Genomic DNA, 18,598 nt, shown 5'->3' with positions numbered 1-18,598 from the left:
GTATAATTATTATTTACTTTTTTTATTTTAATTTACTGTTTTCATTTATTTGTTTATTTATATTTATTTGTATATTTTCATTCACTGTTTCGTAATTTTTTTGTTTATTAATTTATTTATTTTCATTTACTTTTTTTTAATTTGTTAATTTATATTTATTTCTATATTTTAATTCACTGTTTTTGTTTATTATTTTATTTATTTACTTATTTAGCTGTTTATTTTTATAAAATAAAATTTTTTTTTCTATTCATTTATTTTCACTTATCTTTAGATTAATTTGAATAATTTATTTAGATTTTAATACTTAATAAATAAGTAAATAAATTTACTTCTCTGATTTTTTTTTTTTTTTTGAATTGTTTTCATTTATTTATTAATTTTTGTTATTTTTTTCGTATCCATTCTTTTTGCTCTATGTTGATGAACATTAAATCAAATTAAATCGATAACATGCGTGTCTTTTGTATAAAAAAAATTTTTTTTCTCATCTACTTAAAATAATAAAAAAAAATTTTTTTTTGTTCACCTTTGATAAATAAACAGATTCATTTTTTTTTCTCTAACAAAAAATGAAAAGAAAAAGAAAAGAAAAAATAAACTATGAAAATATATCATTGGACGATTGCTAATGGTTAAAACGTGCGAAAGTAAGCACCTCTCGATACAATCGGATTAGCATGTTTACTTAGCAAAGTAATAGGCTTAACAATTCTCTGTCTCTCTCTTTTTTTCTCTTCTCTTCAGTTTAGAATAAAAATAGTCACGTGTGTTAGAGGAGTGTGAAACACACTACATTGAACGAGAGCACACGATCTGCTCCACTTCAATTACAAAAGACCTTATCATTGAGCTCGATGCAAATAAGCACGTCTGTTCTGGTGACGATAATAATATATTAAAAAAAAAAAAATAAAAAAAAAATCCCCGTCAAAGTAGAAGGAAATTAATATATACAGTCGAACCTGGATAAGCGAGAACTGGATAAGCGAGAAACCTCTATAAGCGAGAGAAATTTCTCGGTCCCTTCATTTTTACATGTAAAAACCTCTATAAGTGAGATTCTGTAAGCGAGAGTCATTGCTCGTCCGGACCTCTATAAGTGAGAGAAGTCGCTCTCGGACCTCTATAAGCGAGAGAGACTTGTCTGTATATATTCCTAAAATTTTATCAAAATGTCTTTTGTTTTTGTCTCTAATAGCATTTGCTTACTTTTCTAAAATGAAAATAAAGATAATTAGCCATTACCGTAGATATACACCCAGTGTATACAATGCAAACAATTTTCTTTTCAGTTAATAAACGAATTTTGAATAGTTAACTTGGCAGTGAGAGTCTCTTGTGAATTAATAATGCCCAAACGAAAAATTAACGTGATTTCTCTGAGTGATAAACTTAAAATAATAAATGAATTCGAGCGCGGAAAATCACGAAAAGAAATAGCGAGTGAGTTTAATTTGCCGGAGTCTACTTTTTATAAAATCTTAAAAGAAAAAGATTCAATAAAGAGTCGATGTGCTGAAGGACATGGAAACATTAAGAGAAACCGAAAAATTGAATTTTCTGACGTTGAAAATTGTCTGTTAGAATGGATAAAAGAAATCCGCGACAAAAATATTCCCATGGATGGCCCGTTATTAAAAGAAAAAGCCAGAGATTTTGCGACAAAAATAGGAATACAAGACTTCTCAGCTAGTAACGGCTGGTTTGAGGGTTTTAAAAGACGGCATGATATAGTTTTTAAGACATTATCTGGAGAAAGCAAATCTGTGGATGTACGTGTATGCAATCAGTGGACTAAAGATCTACCGAATCTTTTAACAGAATATGACCCAGAGGACATTTATAATGCAGACGAGACTGGTTTGTTTTTTAAGTGTTTACCAAACAAAACATTTGCCTTTCAAGGAGAAAAGTGCCACGGAGGAAAACAAAGTAAGGAACGTATTACTATTCTTCAATGTGCAAATATGACTGGTACAAATAAATTGCCTTTACTCGTCATTGGAAAATCAAAACGACCTCGATGTTTTAAAGGTTTGTTTTTTATATGTTCTTGTGTATTATATTTCCTATTTTAATTGAAAAGTAACAAAAAAATTAATTTTTTATTAAAATTATAAAAATTTTTTTGTTTGAAATTTCTTTTAGTTATAAAACTACGGTTCGCAAGATTTTGCAAGTTTTTAGCCTTTTGCTGACTTAAACTGAGTCTTTTAAAACGATAAAATTGAAACTCGTCTTAAACCTTATTTTAACTATTTTACCTGTCAAAAAATGATGAGAGTAATTTTTACTTTTAAGTCCAGTCAAGTCTTTTATTATCTTAAAATTCAATACATAATTTTTACTTGCAGGTGTAAAAACCCTACCTGTAGATTATGAAAGCAACTCAAAAGCTTGGATGACAAGAGGAATATTTAAAGGGTGGCTACAGAAAATTGATAAAAATATGAAGACCAAAAAAAAAAAATTGTTATTTTTATGGACAATTGCACTGCACATACAGATTTACCAACTCTCGCAAATGTGAATGTTATTTTTTTACCTGCCAATACTACCAGCCACTTGCAACCATTAGATCAAGGAGTAATTCATGCTTTTAAGAGACATTATCGCAAAGAAGTGGTGAAGCATGTTTTGACATGTTTAGAAAAAAATATGAAGCCTGAAATAAACGTACTTCTGGCTATAAAGTTCGCTAGCAAAGCATGGTACTCAATAAGCGACGTCACCATCAAGAATTGCTTTAAAAAAGCTGGATTTTGCACTGACGTGGGAAACCAGACAGAAGAAGATGATGTTGAAGTCCCTAGTATCGAGGATTGGAATACACTCTTGCCTTGTGAACATAACATTGAAAATCCAACTTTCGAAGATTTTGTTAGAGTAGATGACAATGTGACAGTTACAGGAGAACTCACGGATAACGACATAATAGCCAATTTAACCACGGCCAAAATGATGATGATGACGATGATGATGATGATGATAATGAAGATGATAATGAAGAAAACAAAAATTTGACTAAAAGAGAAGAACTTTTTCCAAATAAACAAGAAACTTTAAAAGCTTTAGAGACTGTTCATCGTTTCTTGGAATTTTCTAAAAATGTTGATAAGTCTGTTTTCAATAAAATTTATGCTCTAGAGAAAGAAGTTGACAATATTAGAATAAAAAAACAAACGAAAATGACTGACTTTTTTAAGCATTTTAAATAAATGATAATGATAATGTGAACTAAAAGAAAATAACTAATAAATTATATAATTATGTACAATAAAATATTAATTTGAATAACATTTTTTCATAAACCTCTGTAAGTGAGAAAAATTTGCTTTTAGACCTCTGTAAGTGAAAACTGGGTAAGTGAGAAACCTCTATAAGCGAGAGAAAGTTGTCGGTCCCTTGAACTCTCGCTTATCCAGGTTTGACTGTAATAATAATTCACGCATTTTATGTCACCTTGTAAATTTTTTTTTCGGAAAAAAAAAATTTTCTCTCCAAACATTTTTTTCGTTATTTTTTTCATTTTTTCCTTCTTTTCTTTTTCCGAATTTTCACCGTTTGTCCTTTTTTCCGAAAAAATATCAAAATAGAAAAAAGTTTTCCTCTCCAAACATTTTTTTTCGTATTTTTATTTTTTCCTTCTTTTCTTTTTTAATTTTCCGAATTTTCACCGCTTGCCTTTTTTCCGAAAAAATATCAAAATCGAAAAAAGTTTTCCTCTCCAAACATTTCTTTTTCGTATTTTCTTTATATTTTCCGTTTTTAGTTTTCCTAATTTTCCAATTTTCCAATTTTCCCAATTTCCACATCTTGCTTTTCTAATTTCTCTTTTTCACTAATTTCCACATTTTTTTTCTAGTTTTAATGAAAAATAAAAATTCAAAGAAGGAAAATTACAATTTTCTCTATATTTCTTTTCTATTTTTCACTAATTTCCACTGGAATTTCCCTCACCTTTTTCTTCTTTCCTACTTTCTACTTTCGTAATTTTCTTATTTTTTTATCTCTTTCGTTTTTTCTTTTTTTTAATTTTAAACTTTTCCTTTTTCCCAATTTTCCTTCTTTTTTCTTTTCCATTTTCCACTAATTTCCCTCTAACTCTTCCCCCCCTTTTTCTTCTTTTCCATTTTTCCACTTTGGTAATTTTTTATTTTTTTAGAGTCCTTTTCGTTTTTTCTTTTTTTCAATTTCCCTTTTTCCAAATTTTCCTCCTTTTTATAATTTTCACTGTGAAAAATTTCTAATTTTTTATTTTATCTTATAGTTTGCATTTAAAATTTTTTTAAAATTTATTTTAAGGAAAATTAAGAAAATGAAAGTTTTTTAATTTTCCTTTTTCCGAATTTTCCCACATTCTATAATTTCCACTTTTTTGAATTTTCCATTTCTATATTTTCCTTATACTCCGTTTGACAATTTTTCTTTATTTTCATTCTTTAATTTCCTTACTTTTTTCCATTTCCATTGAATTCTTTCCCGAATTTTTTTTCCACTCATTTTCCTATAATTTCCCCCGCACCGAATTTTTTCTTTTTCTGTTATTTCCATTTTTTTATAAATCTAACATTATATAAAGAAGAAATTTATTTGGAAAGAATAAATAAAAAAATAAATTTATTTGAAAAAAATACAATAAAAAAAATGGAAAATTCAGAATAAGAAAATTTTGTAAAGGGAAAATTCGGGAAAGGGAAACAATATCTATTGGAAATTCGAGAAAGAAATAAAATTTCCTCATGGAAAATTCGGGAAAGGGAAATTATTTCTAAAGAAGAAAAAATCGGGATAAGAAAATAATGAAACTGGGAAAAATTCGGGAATGGAAAACAAAAACTATTTGAAAATTTGGAAAACAAAAAAAAATTGTCCACATGGAAAATAATTTGGAAAATGGAAACTATGTTCAAAGAAGGAAAAGTCGGAAAAAGAAAATGTTGAAAAATTCGGGAATGAAAAAAACTAATGTTAACCAATAATGATTGGGAAATCGGGAAAGAAAAAAAATTTTCCGCATTGAAAAATTCGAGAAAGGAAAATTTTTTCCAATAAAAGAAAATTCGAGAGAAGAAATTATTGAAAATGGAAAAATTCGGGAAACAAATAAAAGTTCCACATGGTAAATTCGAGAAAAGGGAAATTATTTTCGAAGAAGGAAAATTCGAGATACGAAAAACAATGATTGAAAATTCGGAAAAGAAAGAAATTTTCCACGTTAAAAATTTGAGAAAGGAAAATTATCTCCTCGATGATGGAAAATTTGAGAAAAGAAAATACAAAAAATGAAAAAATTCGGGTGCGGAAAACAATGATTGAAAATTCGGAAAAGAAACAAATTTTCCACGTGGAAAATTCGAAAAGGGAAAATTATCTCCAATGACGGAAAATTCGGGAAAAGAAAATATTGAAAATGTAAAATTATAATTAAAAAAAAAATGTTTTTGAAATTAAAAATTAACTATTTAAAAAATAATAAAATTAAGAAATTAAAAAGAAACATTTTTTTTTCATTCTAAAATTAATTTTCCTTTGTGCATTGTTATGCGGATATAAAATTTTTTTTTTTAGAAACTAAATATATACACAATGTCAATTATAAGGTGACATAATAAAATGATAGCACTTTTAACACTTGGGTCAATTGAATTAAATTCTCTTAACGATACTACAATGATAATCTTCCTCTCGAACTGCTTATCCCCCCCCTCTCTCTCTCTCCCTTTCTCACTCTTTTCTACCCGGACGTTAATAAAAATGCAAGCTTTATACCATTTGCCACTTGATTCAATTGTCTGTGATACATTTTCATTGGAGAATTTCCGATAGCCCGCATTTAACCCTTTTCACTTATGTAACCCCTTTTCCTTTCTCTCTCTCTCTCTCTTTTAAAAAAAAATTCAAAATACCCATATTTTTTTAATTCATATGGAAATAATTGGTAACAAAAAGAAATATTTTTTTCTCTATACGATTGCATTGAATATAAAATATTAATTATTAATTTTGTAAAGGATAAACTATTTAAAAATTAATAAAGAAATAATTAAAATAATTTATTTATTAATTTTTCAATGTCTTTTTCAATTTTTTTTTTTTTTTTTCATCAGACGTAAAAAATTATGTAGTTAAAGATACTAAATTTATAAATAGAATTAATAACAAATTAAAAAATTAATTACAAATTAAAAATTAATAACCAATTAATAACTTAATAACAAATTAGGAAATTAATAACAAATTTCTAAAAATAAGTTTCAACAAATTAATAAATTAATGACAAATTAAATAATTAATAACAAAATTATCAATTAGTAACAAATTAATAAATTAATAACAAATTAATAGAAAAATAATAGAAAGTTATTAAAAATTAATAAATTAGTAATGAATTAATATGTTAATAACAAATTAGGAAATTTATAACAAATTAATAAATTAGTAATAAATTAATAAATTAATAACAAATTAATAAATTAGTAACAAATTTATAATTTAACAAAAATTAAAAAATCAATGACAAATTAATAATTTAATAACAAATTAAAAAACCAATGACAAATTAACAAATTAGTAGCAAATTAATAAGTTAATAACAAATTAGGAAATTAATAACAAATTAAGAAATTAATAACAGATTAATAAATTAGTAACAAATTAATAATTTAATAATAAATGAAAAAATCAATGACAGATTATTAAATTAGTAACAAATTAATAATTTAATAACAAATAAGGAAATTTATAATAAATTAATAAATTAGTAATAAATTAATAAATTAATAACAAATTAATAAATTAGTAACAAATTTATAATTTAACAAAAATTAAAAAATCAATGACAAATTAATAATTTAATAACAAATTAAAAAACCAATGACAAATTAACAAATTAGTAGCAAATTAATAAGTTAATAACAAATTAGGAAATTAATAACAAATTAAGAAATTAATAACAGATTAATAAATTAGTAACAAATTAATAATTTAATAATAAATGAAAAAATCAATGACAGATTATTAACTTAGTAACAAATTAATAATTTAATAACAAATTAAAAAACCAATGACAAATTAACAAATTAGTAGCAAATTAATAAGTTAATAACAAATTAGGAAATTAATAACAAATTAAGAAATTAATAACAAATTAAGAAATTAATAACAAATTAATAAATTAGTAACAAATTATAATAAGTTAATAACAAATTAGGAAATTAATAACAAATTAATAAATTAATAACAGATTAATAAATTAGTAACAAATTTATAATTTAATAACAAATGAAAAAATCAGTGACAGATTATTAAATTAGTAACAAATTAATAATTTAATAATAAATGAAAAAATCAATGACAAATTAATAAATTAGTAGCAAAATTAATAAGTTAATAACAAATAAGGAATAACAAATTAATAACAAATTAATAAATTAGTAACAAATTAATAATTTAATAACAAATTAAAAAATCAATGACAAATTAATAAATTAGTAGCAAATAATAAGTTAATAACAAATAAGAAAATTAATAACAAATTAAGAAATTAATAACAAATTAATAAAAAAATTTATAAAAAGTTATTAAAAATTAATATAATAATATGATAAGAGAAGAATTTATTAATTAAAAAATAAATTTAAAAAAGAATTTAAAAAAAAGGAAGTAAATAAAAATAAATTACAAAAATTCTCTCCTATGCAATTAAAATTATTAACCATTGTTAATTCGGTCCAACCAAATGTACAATAACAATATATATTTATTTTTTTAATTGTTAATTGAAGTATGTCAATTAGAGAAAATGATTTTCTGATGACAGGAAACCGTTTGAATGATTCTGGGACAACGTGACCTTGTTTGAAGAACAATGAGGTAATTTTATGAAAAGATAAACAAGACCAACGACACTGGTCTCTGAATCATCTCCTTGGCCTGCTCAGAATGTCCGCTATTTTCCGACACACGCACAAATACACGTATTATTTATACATATAAATATTTATTCAATATAGAGAATCAACTGACTTTCTTTTCCTTCAACAAAAATTTTTTTTTCCAATTTTTATGCTACATTCCAATGACTCAGAAATATTATACATTATGATAAATCCGCTGAATACACGTCTGGTATTTCTCGCCTCTTTTTTTTTATTTTATGTGTAGCATACTTGATAATAATAATAATAAAAGAAATATAATCGCAAACTGCTGAATGTGCAGAAAAAATTTTTTTTTTATTATTTAAATAAAGTTAATTTGATAAGTTAAATAGTTTAATTAAATAAATACATAGTTTTTATAAATAAATGAATAATCAAATAAATAAATAATTAAATATGTTAAACAAAGAAGTGAATTTTTTTGTTATTTAAACAAAGTTAATTAATTAAGTAAACAATAGTTAATTTAAATAAAAAAACAGTTTTTATAAATAAATAATTATAAATAATTAAATTTGTTAAATAAATGAGAAAATTTTCTTTTGCTATTTAAAAAAAAGTTAATAACTAAAAAATGAAATAATTGATTTTGAAAAATGAAATTTAATTTATTAATTTGTTAAATAAATAATTCAACTAATAAACTATTAGGTAAATAAATAATTAATAATTAACAAAATAGATAAATTAATAATTAAAATAATAAACTATTAAACAAATATAAAGAAAAGGATAAACAAATAGTTAAAAAACTAAATAGTTTAAATAATAAATAAATAAAAAATAATTCAATAAATTAAAAAGTTTAATTATTAAATAAGTAAGAGAAATAATTAAAAATACAAATATTTAAACGTTAAAACTTAAAAATTATTAATTAACCAAATAGATTGAAATAAAGTTAAATTGTTAATAAGGATTAAAATTGTTAAATAAATAAATAGTTAAACAAATGAATAGTTAAATAGACTAATAAATAAATAGTTAAACAAATGAATAGTTAAATAAAATAATAATTAAATAATTAAATAAATGTAATAAATTTAATTAATTTAATTAATTAGTAGTCGAATAAACAAATAATTAAATAAATAAATTTAAACAAATAAATTAAACAATTTCTTTAATTTAGTTTAATTAAACAAATTTATAGTTTAATAAAGATGACAAATTAATAATTAAATAATGAAATAATTATATAAAAAAATAATTAAATAATGGAAATAATTAAATTTTGTAATAAATAAATTAAATAAATAAATTTAATTAATTAATTTAATTAATTTAATTAATTTAATTAATTTAATTAATTTAATTAATTTAATTAATTAATTAAATTAAATATTGTTAGTTTATAACTAATTATATTCAAAGTTAATTAATAGTTAGTTATAATCTATATAATATAGTTAGTTAAAATAAAAAAATTTAATTGTTTAATTAAACAATAGTTAAACGAAAAAAAATTAATTAAAAAAAAATTTTTTAAAAAAACAGGAGAAAAAAAATGGTCACACACCTGTAAAAATTCTGAGCATGAGAATTGCGCGCATTCACCTGGGGGACGAGTAATTTATTTTCAGAAATTTTACAACGTTTAGACGTTGCGGTGCGAAGGGTCAAGGGGGAGAGGGGTCGTGACACGTCATTGGGGCCCCCATGATATTTTTTTTTCTCTCTTTCTCTCTCCTTACTTCAAAGAATTTTGAATTCACTTCTGACAGGTTAGTGTGAAATACAAAAGCTTCTTGAGCGCATAGAGGGAAAGTTACGTACAGTGTAAATTGAAAACTTTTCAAACGAGACACAAAATTTCACCCTTATTATTTTCACCAAGAAATCAAGTTCAATGACCTTTTTAGAAATTTTTTTTTCTAATTTTCCCTTTTTCAATTTTTATTTATTGTAACTATTTTCAATAGATACAACAATTGAATTATTCTTTTTAATTTTCATTTGAAAAAATAAAAAAGAAATTCAATTATTAAAAACAAAATTTAATAAAATTAGTTGGAAGAATTCAATTATTTTCATTTTTATTATTTATTATTATTATTATTTATTATTATTTATTACTTTTATTATAAATAATTAAATATTAAATTCTATTTATTTCGAATAAGTTTCTATTCCATTCTAAGTTTATTCGATTTAATTTAATTTTATTTGATTCTATTCGATTCAATTCGTTTTTATTTTAATTCATTCCATTTAATTCTATGCAATTCAATTCGATTCAATTCGATTCGATTCAATTCTATTCTATTCAATTCAATTCTATACAATGCGAATAAATTGTATTTAATTCGAAGTTTATTCGATTCAAATCAATATTGTTCGATATTAATTCTATTCAATTCCATTGAATTCAATTCAATTCTATTCGATTCTATTCAATTCTATTTAATATTATTCAATTCTATTTAATATTATTCAATTCTATTCAATTTATTTCTATTTTATTCGATTCAATTATATTCTATTTTTTAAATGAATGGAATTGAAAAGACTTTGAATTCTACTTCATTCCATTCGATTCTATTCGTTTCTATTCAATTCAATTCTATATAAAATTTGATTCAATTCTATGCAATGCGAATAAATTGTATTCAATTCGAAGTTTATTCAATTCAAATAAATACTGTTCGATTTTAATTCTATTCGATTCCATTGAATTCTATTTAATTGAATTCATTTCTATTCGTTTCCATTAAATTCGATTCAATTCTCTTCGATTCTATTCAATTCTATTTAATTATATTTAATTCTATTCTATTTCTTAAATGAATTGAATAGAATTAAATAGAATTAATATCGAATAATATTGATTTGAATCGAATGAACTTTGAATTAAATACAATTTATTCGCATTGTGTAGAATTGAATTTTATAGAATTGAATCGAATTGCATAGAATTGAATGGAACGAATTAGAATTAAGTCTTTTTGATTCAAATCATTTAAAAAATGGAATTTAATTGAATCGAATGAAATAGAAATAAATTGAATAGAATTAAATAGAATTGAATAGAATTGGATTCAATGGAATCGAATATAATCGAATTAAATAGAGTTAAATAGAGTTAAATGGAGTTAAATAGAATTAAATAGAATTAAACAGAATTAAATAGAATTAAATAGAATTAAAGAGAATTAAATAGAATTAAATAGAATTAAATAGAATTGAATAGAATGAAACGAAAAATAAAAAATTTCTCTTTGAAAAAAGAAAAAAAAATACCAAAAATTAAAGAAAATTGCAAATAAAAAATAGAAAATTGTAAAAAAAAAATTTTTGGGCTCAATTATTTGTTTCCTATGATTAGATATTTTTCCTTTTTTTTACAAATTGATTGAAAATAATTTGTTGAGTGGATTATTTATAAGCATTAGTGAGAGAAGGTTGGTGGCATTATTGTACTAACTTTCTCACATGCATTGCACCTGCCTTGTCGGTGAAAGGATTAAAACTGGTCGTAAGTACTCGTAATACTAGTCAGTCGTGCCACTTACAGTCCTCTATATATCTCCTATACAGTATAATACTTTTGCAAAAATTTCTGCAATGTTACACAACAAACTGTCCGTTAAATCTCCTTGTTTTACGTTCAATATTATTTTCCACTAATCGACACTCTTTAATATTTTCATTCGATAAAATTTGTTAATTTGGAAAAAAATTGTTTTCTCGAAAATTATTTGAAAAAAAATTTTTTTTTTATTTATTTGAAATTTCCCACAATTTTCCACGAAACAATTGTCAATTTATTAGTAAGTTTCTTCACTAAATGTGAAGTTGAAACCTACCATATTTTTTACTTAAATTTTTAAATAAATACATAAATTAAATTTAAATTAAATAATTTTTTTGAATAAATTGTTAAGATAAATTTAAATTAATTAAAATTTGAAATAAATAAATTAAACTGAAATTAATTAATTTGTATTTGTTTAATTTTTTTAAATTAATTAAAAAAAATTTTTTTTTAATTTACAAAAAGTTAATCAGTGAAAAGTAAATGTTTATTTTATTATAAATAATGTTTTAAAATAAAAAATAAAGAATCTGTTGGTAAAAAATATATTTTTATTTTTGTTAGATTTAAATAAATAAATAAATAAATAAATAATTTCTTTCTTCTTTAAATAAAATTCAAATTTAAATTCTCTTCTGGATAAAATTACCTTTTTTTTGCATAAAAGGAAAAAAATAAATTTGTTGTAATTAAATGACAATATTTTTTTTCTTTTTTGTTAAAATTTTTAATTTTAGTTTATTTTTCAAAAAAAAAAAATTGACGAATAATGATTTTTATAGGAAATTAGGAACTATGATTTAAATTTAAATAAATAAATTTTCTTTTGTTAAAAATATTGCGAATGCGAAAAATAATTTTGAAATGGGAGTAAAATCGATAAATACGTTCCTGGAGGCCAGTGTCCTTAACATCCTCTAGAAATAGGAGTACAAGAATACAGGTGCATGCACTTTCCTGATCGGTGTAAGAAAAATAAAAGAGCGCACAGCCATTTTTGTTGAAGGTTATATATATTGAATGAATACCGTCTCTGGAGGTAGCAAAATTATCCAATTTTACTATAAATACTTCAATTTTCTACTATTATTAACATTATTGTAATTATTATTATTTTTTTTATTATTATTAAAATTATTATTATTATTATTATTATCATTTCTTTATTATTATTGTTATTGTTATTAAAATTATAATTATTGATGGCAAATAGTTTCGATTTTTGGTAAAATTAGAATTCAATAGAATTGAATTAAATCGAATATACTTGAAACACACTGAATAGAAATGAATAGAAATGAATAGAATCGAATCGAATTGCAAAGAATTAAATGGAATGGAATAGAATTAAATCTAATAAAATTGAATCGAATAGACTTCAAATTAAATTGAATTGAATATAAGCAATTAAATAGATTCGAATTGGATAGAATTAAATGAAATCGAATAGAGTTAAATCGATAAAAATTAAAAAGAATCGAATAGAATTGAATAGAATTAAATCGATAAAAATTAAAAAGAATCGAATAGAATTGAATAGAATTAAATCGATAAAAATTAAAAAGAATCGAATAGAATTGAATAGAATTAAATCGATAAAAATTAAAAAGAATCGAATAGAATTGAATAGAATTGAATAGAATTGAATAGAATTGAATAGAATTGAATAGAATTGAATAGAATTGAATAGAATTGAATTAAATCAAACTTTTTAAGGAATTTTCATTTTATAATTTTAAAAAAGTGAAAGAAAGGAAAAAAATTTGTTTGTTTTTTTTTAAATGTATTTTTAAAATGAAGAATCCAGATTGGCATTTATAATACAAGAAAGAAGACTGTGTACTTCGAAAACCCGACAGATTTCTCGACCAGTTATCCTTGAGGTACGATCCCCTTGCTCTCGAGTCTAGATCTCTGCGATGAGAATAAATTTTCTATAATACACACTACCTTTTATATTTGTTACTCAAAATTTCAGGTGAAAGCCAAGCGAGAGATGACGATCTAATCAGAAACCACTTCTTGATGCGAATTTAATTTTCAAGACTATTCATTACTAGTTTTTTCCCTCATTATTAATAACATTTTTTTATTATTAATTAAATATGATAATAAAAAAATAATAACAATTTTAATAATAATAACATAATTATTATTATTAAAAAATATAATTATAATAATAATAATAAAATAATAATAATAATAATAATAATAATAATAATAATAAAAATAATAATAATAATATAATTATATTATCAATAAAATAACTAATTAATTATTTAGTTAATTTATACAAAAATAAAAATGTTTGTGTTTAATATTTTTAATTAAAGAATTAATTATTGAAATTAATATTTTTTGTTTCGTTTTATCTGTTGATTTGTTTCTCTCAGTGTTATTATTATCATCTATTTCCATTCAAACTGAAAAATTAAACAACTCAATACAGAAAAAACATTATGTAAAAAATCGAAAATTTACATTATGAATTTTAAAAAATGGAATCAATTGAAAATCAACGCGTGTGTATAATAAAATTCAAGGTTTATTTGCATTTGAATATATTTTTACCTCAAAAAGAAAAAAAAATTAAATTTTTTTTCCATACATTTGTTTAACAAAATAGATTCAATATTTACACTCAATGGGGCAAATGGTTTATTATGTTTTGTTAAACAAAACAGTTTTATAAAAAAATAATTTAAAAAAATTTTTTTAGCTCAATTTTTTTATTCCATTTTTTTTTCTTAGAAAATATTTTGAAACTTTTTTCCAAAAAAAAAAAAAACGAAATTAGTGACGACACATTTTTTAAAAAACATTTATTTTCAAGAAATCAAATTTTTTGAATTATTGAAAAAACATTTTTTGAATTATTAATAAAACATTTTTTGAATTATTAATAAAACATTTTTTTAATTATTATTAAAAAACAATTTTCTTTGTAAAACACAACTATTTTGAAACAACAGAATTTTTCTGAATTATTATTTAAAAAAACATTTATTTTTGCTTTGTATAAGAAATATTTGTTTAAAAAAAAATAGAATTCTTATTGAATTTTATTAAAAAAGATTTCTTTGTTTGCAAGAAAAAAAAACATTTTGTTTTTATCGAACGAAAAAAATAGAATTTTTTTGAATTATTCCAAATAGACAATCGAGGGAAGTGAATTATATATATTTTGTGTGAACAAAAAAACAAAAAAAACAAAAATTTAACCAAAAAGGAAACTTGAAAATAATGGTCGTTGGAATCGATTTGAATATCAAATTACCTAAAATGAATATATAGCAAAAATTCCTCTTCATTTTCAAGCGCGCCAGTATAAGAGATCATTTTATGCAAAATTATTCTCTCTCTCTTCCATCAGAATAAAAAATACGTTTCTAAAAAACGTTTCATTTCGTAAAAAATTTTATTTCGTTTGACTTTTCTCCTTTTTTGCTATTTTAATATTTTTTTTATCATTGCTTTTCATTATTTTCTATTTTTCGAAATTTTAATTAAATTAAAAAAAAATAATTTCGTTCCTCTCTTACATTTTCTCTTAATATTTTTTTTAATACCTTCTATTATTTTCTATTTTTGTCACAGAACTTTTAATTAAATTTTTAAAAAATAATTTCGTTTCTCTGTTTAATTGAAAATTGTAAAAATAGTAAATTCCCGCCAGCGTCGATTATTTTTATATTAAAAAGTAAATAACAAAAATAAATATGAATGTAAAAATGAAAATTATTTTAAAAAATAATTAAAAATGATAAATATTGGTAGAAAATCAATTTAAAAAAATTAAGAGAAATAAACAAAGTAAATAAAACAAATGTCTAATTATAATATGAAGAACGAAAATTATTTTCTTATTTAATGACGAAATCGAACGTTCCCATAATAATGAATCAAAGTTTATTTTTATAAATCCGTGCGATCAGCGTCGATTCATTCTCACAATTCTAAAATATCGTTGCGTTAATTCTTGATGTGAATCAGCTGTTTGTCGTCCGACATTTTGTTTTTTTTCCTCTATAACAATTATCCTTTTCTCGCGCCCTTTTTCAAAATAAGTGAAATGAACATTTAATCACAATGATCAGTTATTTATTTTTTTATAAATAAAATTATAAATATAACAAAATAAAAATAAATGTGTTATTACTATTTTCACTATCATTAATATTATTTTTACTATTATGACTAATGTTGCATTTTTGTTTATATATTATTTTATTACATTATTTGTTTATATTATTTATTTAAACAAATGTATTCTACTCTTTACTATTATGACTAATATTTATTTTTATTAATTTTTTTACAATGGTAAACAGGTAAATTTTGTTTTTTAGTAAAATTATTCATTAATTTATTTTAATTTATATTTATTTGTTTAAATAAAATAATTTCTATTTATTTAAATAAATAAATTTCACTTATTTCTTAGTATCGAACAAATAATACCTAAAAATAAATAAATATTTTATTGAATTGCAAAATTTGTAAATGAAATTTTTTCTTTTTGTTGATTTTTAATTACTTGTTGATTATTAATTATTATAAATAATTAATTATTGTAATAGGGGGTAAAAAATTTCTTTTTTCTTTTTTTTTTTTGTTTATATGGAGATGTAACGAGTTTTAAGCCAGTTTGAATGACAAGAGAACGACGAGTGTGCATTTAAAAAGAAAACAAGGTGGATGACCCTTTCAGACCATTCTGCAAATAAAATAAAATACAAAAAAAAAGAAGAAGAAGACGCAAAAAAAAGCGATGAAAAAAAACTCGTTTGTCTCGTTTTACTAGAAAAGAGTAACTTAATATGTACACGAACCCAGTTCACGCAGTGCCTTTCACTCTATAGAAAATTTCCTTCTCTAAACAAATTTTTCTTCTATATAAAGAGAGAGAAATTATATTTTTCCAATTAATTTTATTGAAAAAAAGAAAAAAAATTTTTTTTTTAATTTTTATTTTATTTCTCTATATTTATTTTTAATTACAATTGTTTATTTATAGTTGCTTATTTATTTTATTGACAATTATTTATTTGTTTCGAAAAAACAGAATTAAAAATTAATAAATTAATTTAAAAAAAAAAAAAAAAATTTTTTTTTTTCCCTTCTGAAGAAAATTTATATTTTTGCCTGAAAAGCAAATTGAAAGTCAATTTTCTATTTTTCATAATAAACAAAATTCAAAATTAATTTTCTCATTTTCCCAAAAAATTAACAAATTTATTATTTTTCCTAAAAACCAAATTTGAATATTAATTTTCCTCTTTAAAAAAAAATTAAATATTAGTTTTTACCCCAAAAAAACCATTAAAAATTTATCTTCTTCTTCTTTTTAAAAAAAAAATAAATTAAAAATCTATTTTTTCAATTACAAAAAAGATAAAAAAACAACAATTTTTCAGTAGAAAAATATTAAGTATTATTGAAGGAAACAATAATTTGAAAATTAATTAAAAGTCAGTACAACTTGGCTGTTTGAAAAAAGAATAAAAAAAAAAAAATTGAAAAGAAAAAAAAAATTCTGAATAAATGATTATTATTTTACATGCGCAGAGGCGTCACTCGTGGAATATACGTCATTTTACTGTCAAGTGAACGTTACGCAAACAACGAACCGTAAATATGTAGACAACACAAAAACCCACAGACATTGTAAATTTTAAATACAAATAAATTCCTAGCGCTTATTTGACGATAAAATTCTATTTTCTTGCAGAAAAAAAAGAACTCAATTTCATTTGAATATTCGCGAAGAAAAATTTACTTTTTTTCGGCAATAATTATTTATTTTTTATTTTCATATTTAATAACTATTTCTTATAACAGATTAATTTTTTAATTTAAAAAATTTTTTTTTAATCTTTTTTTATTAATTTTTTTTTTATTTTAAGGGCATTTGAACCATGATGACGTCACAGATTTAAAGCTAATGCTTTGCACAAACTGTGACGTCATCAAGGTTCAAATCCCCTTAATTTTAATTTTTTTTTATTTTTTTATTTTTATTTTTTATAATTTATTTTTTTAAATTGATTTTCTACCAATATTTATCTTTTTTAATTATTATTTTTCTATAATTTCCACTTTTATATTTATTATTTATATTTAATTTTTTTTCTTTTAATAAAAAAATCGACGCTGGCGGGTATCGAACTCGCAACCTAAAGCATCGTAACCGATTACGTTAACCACTAGTCTACGCCACACATAATTATTTATTTTATTATTATTATTATTATTATTATTATTTTTATTATTACTATTATTATTAATATTATTATTAATATAATTATATGAATACTTTTTTCATTTGCAAAAAATTGAATAAAAATTTTTTTTACATTAATTAAACTTCCATTGAAAAACCCATTAAAATATCAATAATAATATTTAATTTAATATAAATGTTGATGATAATTTAAAGGAATAAATAATAATAATAATTTAAAGGAATAAATAATAATAATAATAATAATAATAATAATAATAATAATAATAATAATAATAATAGTTTTTATAAAAAATAAAATACTTATTGAGAAATTTTTTATGTAATTTGTTTCTAAAAGCAGAAATACCAACAAAAGATAAAAAGTTATCTCAAAAAATTTACTCTGATATAAAGGCAAATTTCCTTTTTTTTAAACTTTATACAAAATAAAAAATCTCGAATATATACACAAGAAAAAGCTTTAAAATATTAAGAGAGGAAAACTTTCGTTTCGAATTTACAAAAAAAAAAAATGTATTTCAATACCTTTTGATGCTGACTATTTTATTTTCTTCAAAAAAAAAAAAAAAATGCAGCGTCAGTTTCACAAAGGATTGCGCACAATGAATTTCCTGGTTTTAATTCAGAAAAAAATAAAGTTTCGTTTTATTAAAATATATATATAAGTGAAAACATATTTTTTCTAAATAAACAAATTTTAATTAAAGAAGAAATTTTTTCATTTAAATTAACTATTTTTTTTATATCATTATTTTATTTAATTAGACTTTATTTTTTAAAGAAATTGACATATTTTTATATTTGAAAATTGAATAAATAATAATAAATAAGAAAAAAAATAAAAATAATAATAAATAAGAAAAAAATAAT

General features: G+C 21.4%; 2 protein-coding genes across 3 annotated transcripts in view; one reads left to right on the top strand and one right to left on the bottom strand.

Annotated features, from left to right (window-relative positions):
• Nucleotides 1-18,598, bottom strand: part of LOC122504010 (protein numb) — a 147,306-nt gene that overhangs the window by 19,218 nt on the left and 109,490 nt on the right. The window lies entirely within an intron of this gene.
• Nucleotides 671-2,533, top strand: LOC122504012 (tigger transposable element-derived protein 4-like). The gene is made up of 2 exons (XM_043614833.1): nt 671-2,037; nt 2,358-2,533. Exons 1-2 carry the CDS (start codon nt 1,353-1,355, stop codon nt 2,531-2,533), a joined length of 861 nt encoding a protein of 286 aa, XP_043470768.1. The 5' UTR covers nt 671-1,352.

Source organism: Leptopilina heterotoma, unplaced genomic scaffold, assembly GCF_015476425.1.
Source record: "Leptopilina heterotoma isolate Lh14 unplaced genomic scaffold, ASM1547642v1 Lhet_275, whole genome shotgun sequence".
Lineage (NCBI taxonomy): Eukaryota > Metazoa > Arthropoda > Insecta > Hymenoptera > Figitidae > Leptopilina > Leptopilina heterotoma.
This window is presented reverse-complemented; position numbering and strand designations above follow the sequence as displayed.

Excerpts from the sequence above, each read along its gene's own strand:
- LOC122504012 (XM_043614833.1), top strand. The coding sequence starts at position 1,353 with ATGCCCAAACGAAAAATTAACGTGATTTCTCTGAGTGATAAACTTAAA. Across the intron at positions 2,038-2,357 it reads ACGACCTCGATGTTTTAAAG|GTGTAAAAACCCTACCTGTA; the intron begins GTTTGTTTTTTA and ends TTTTACTTGCAG.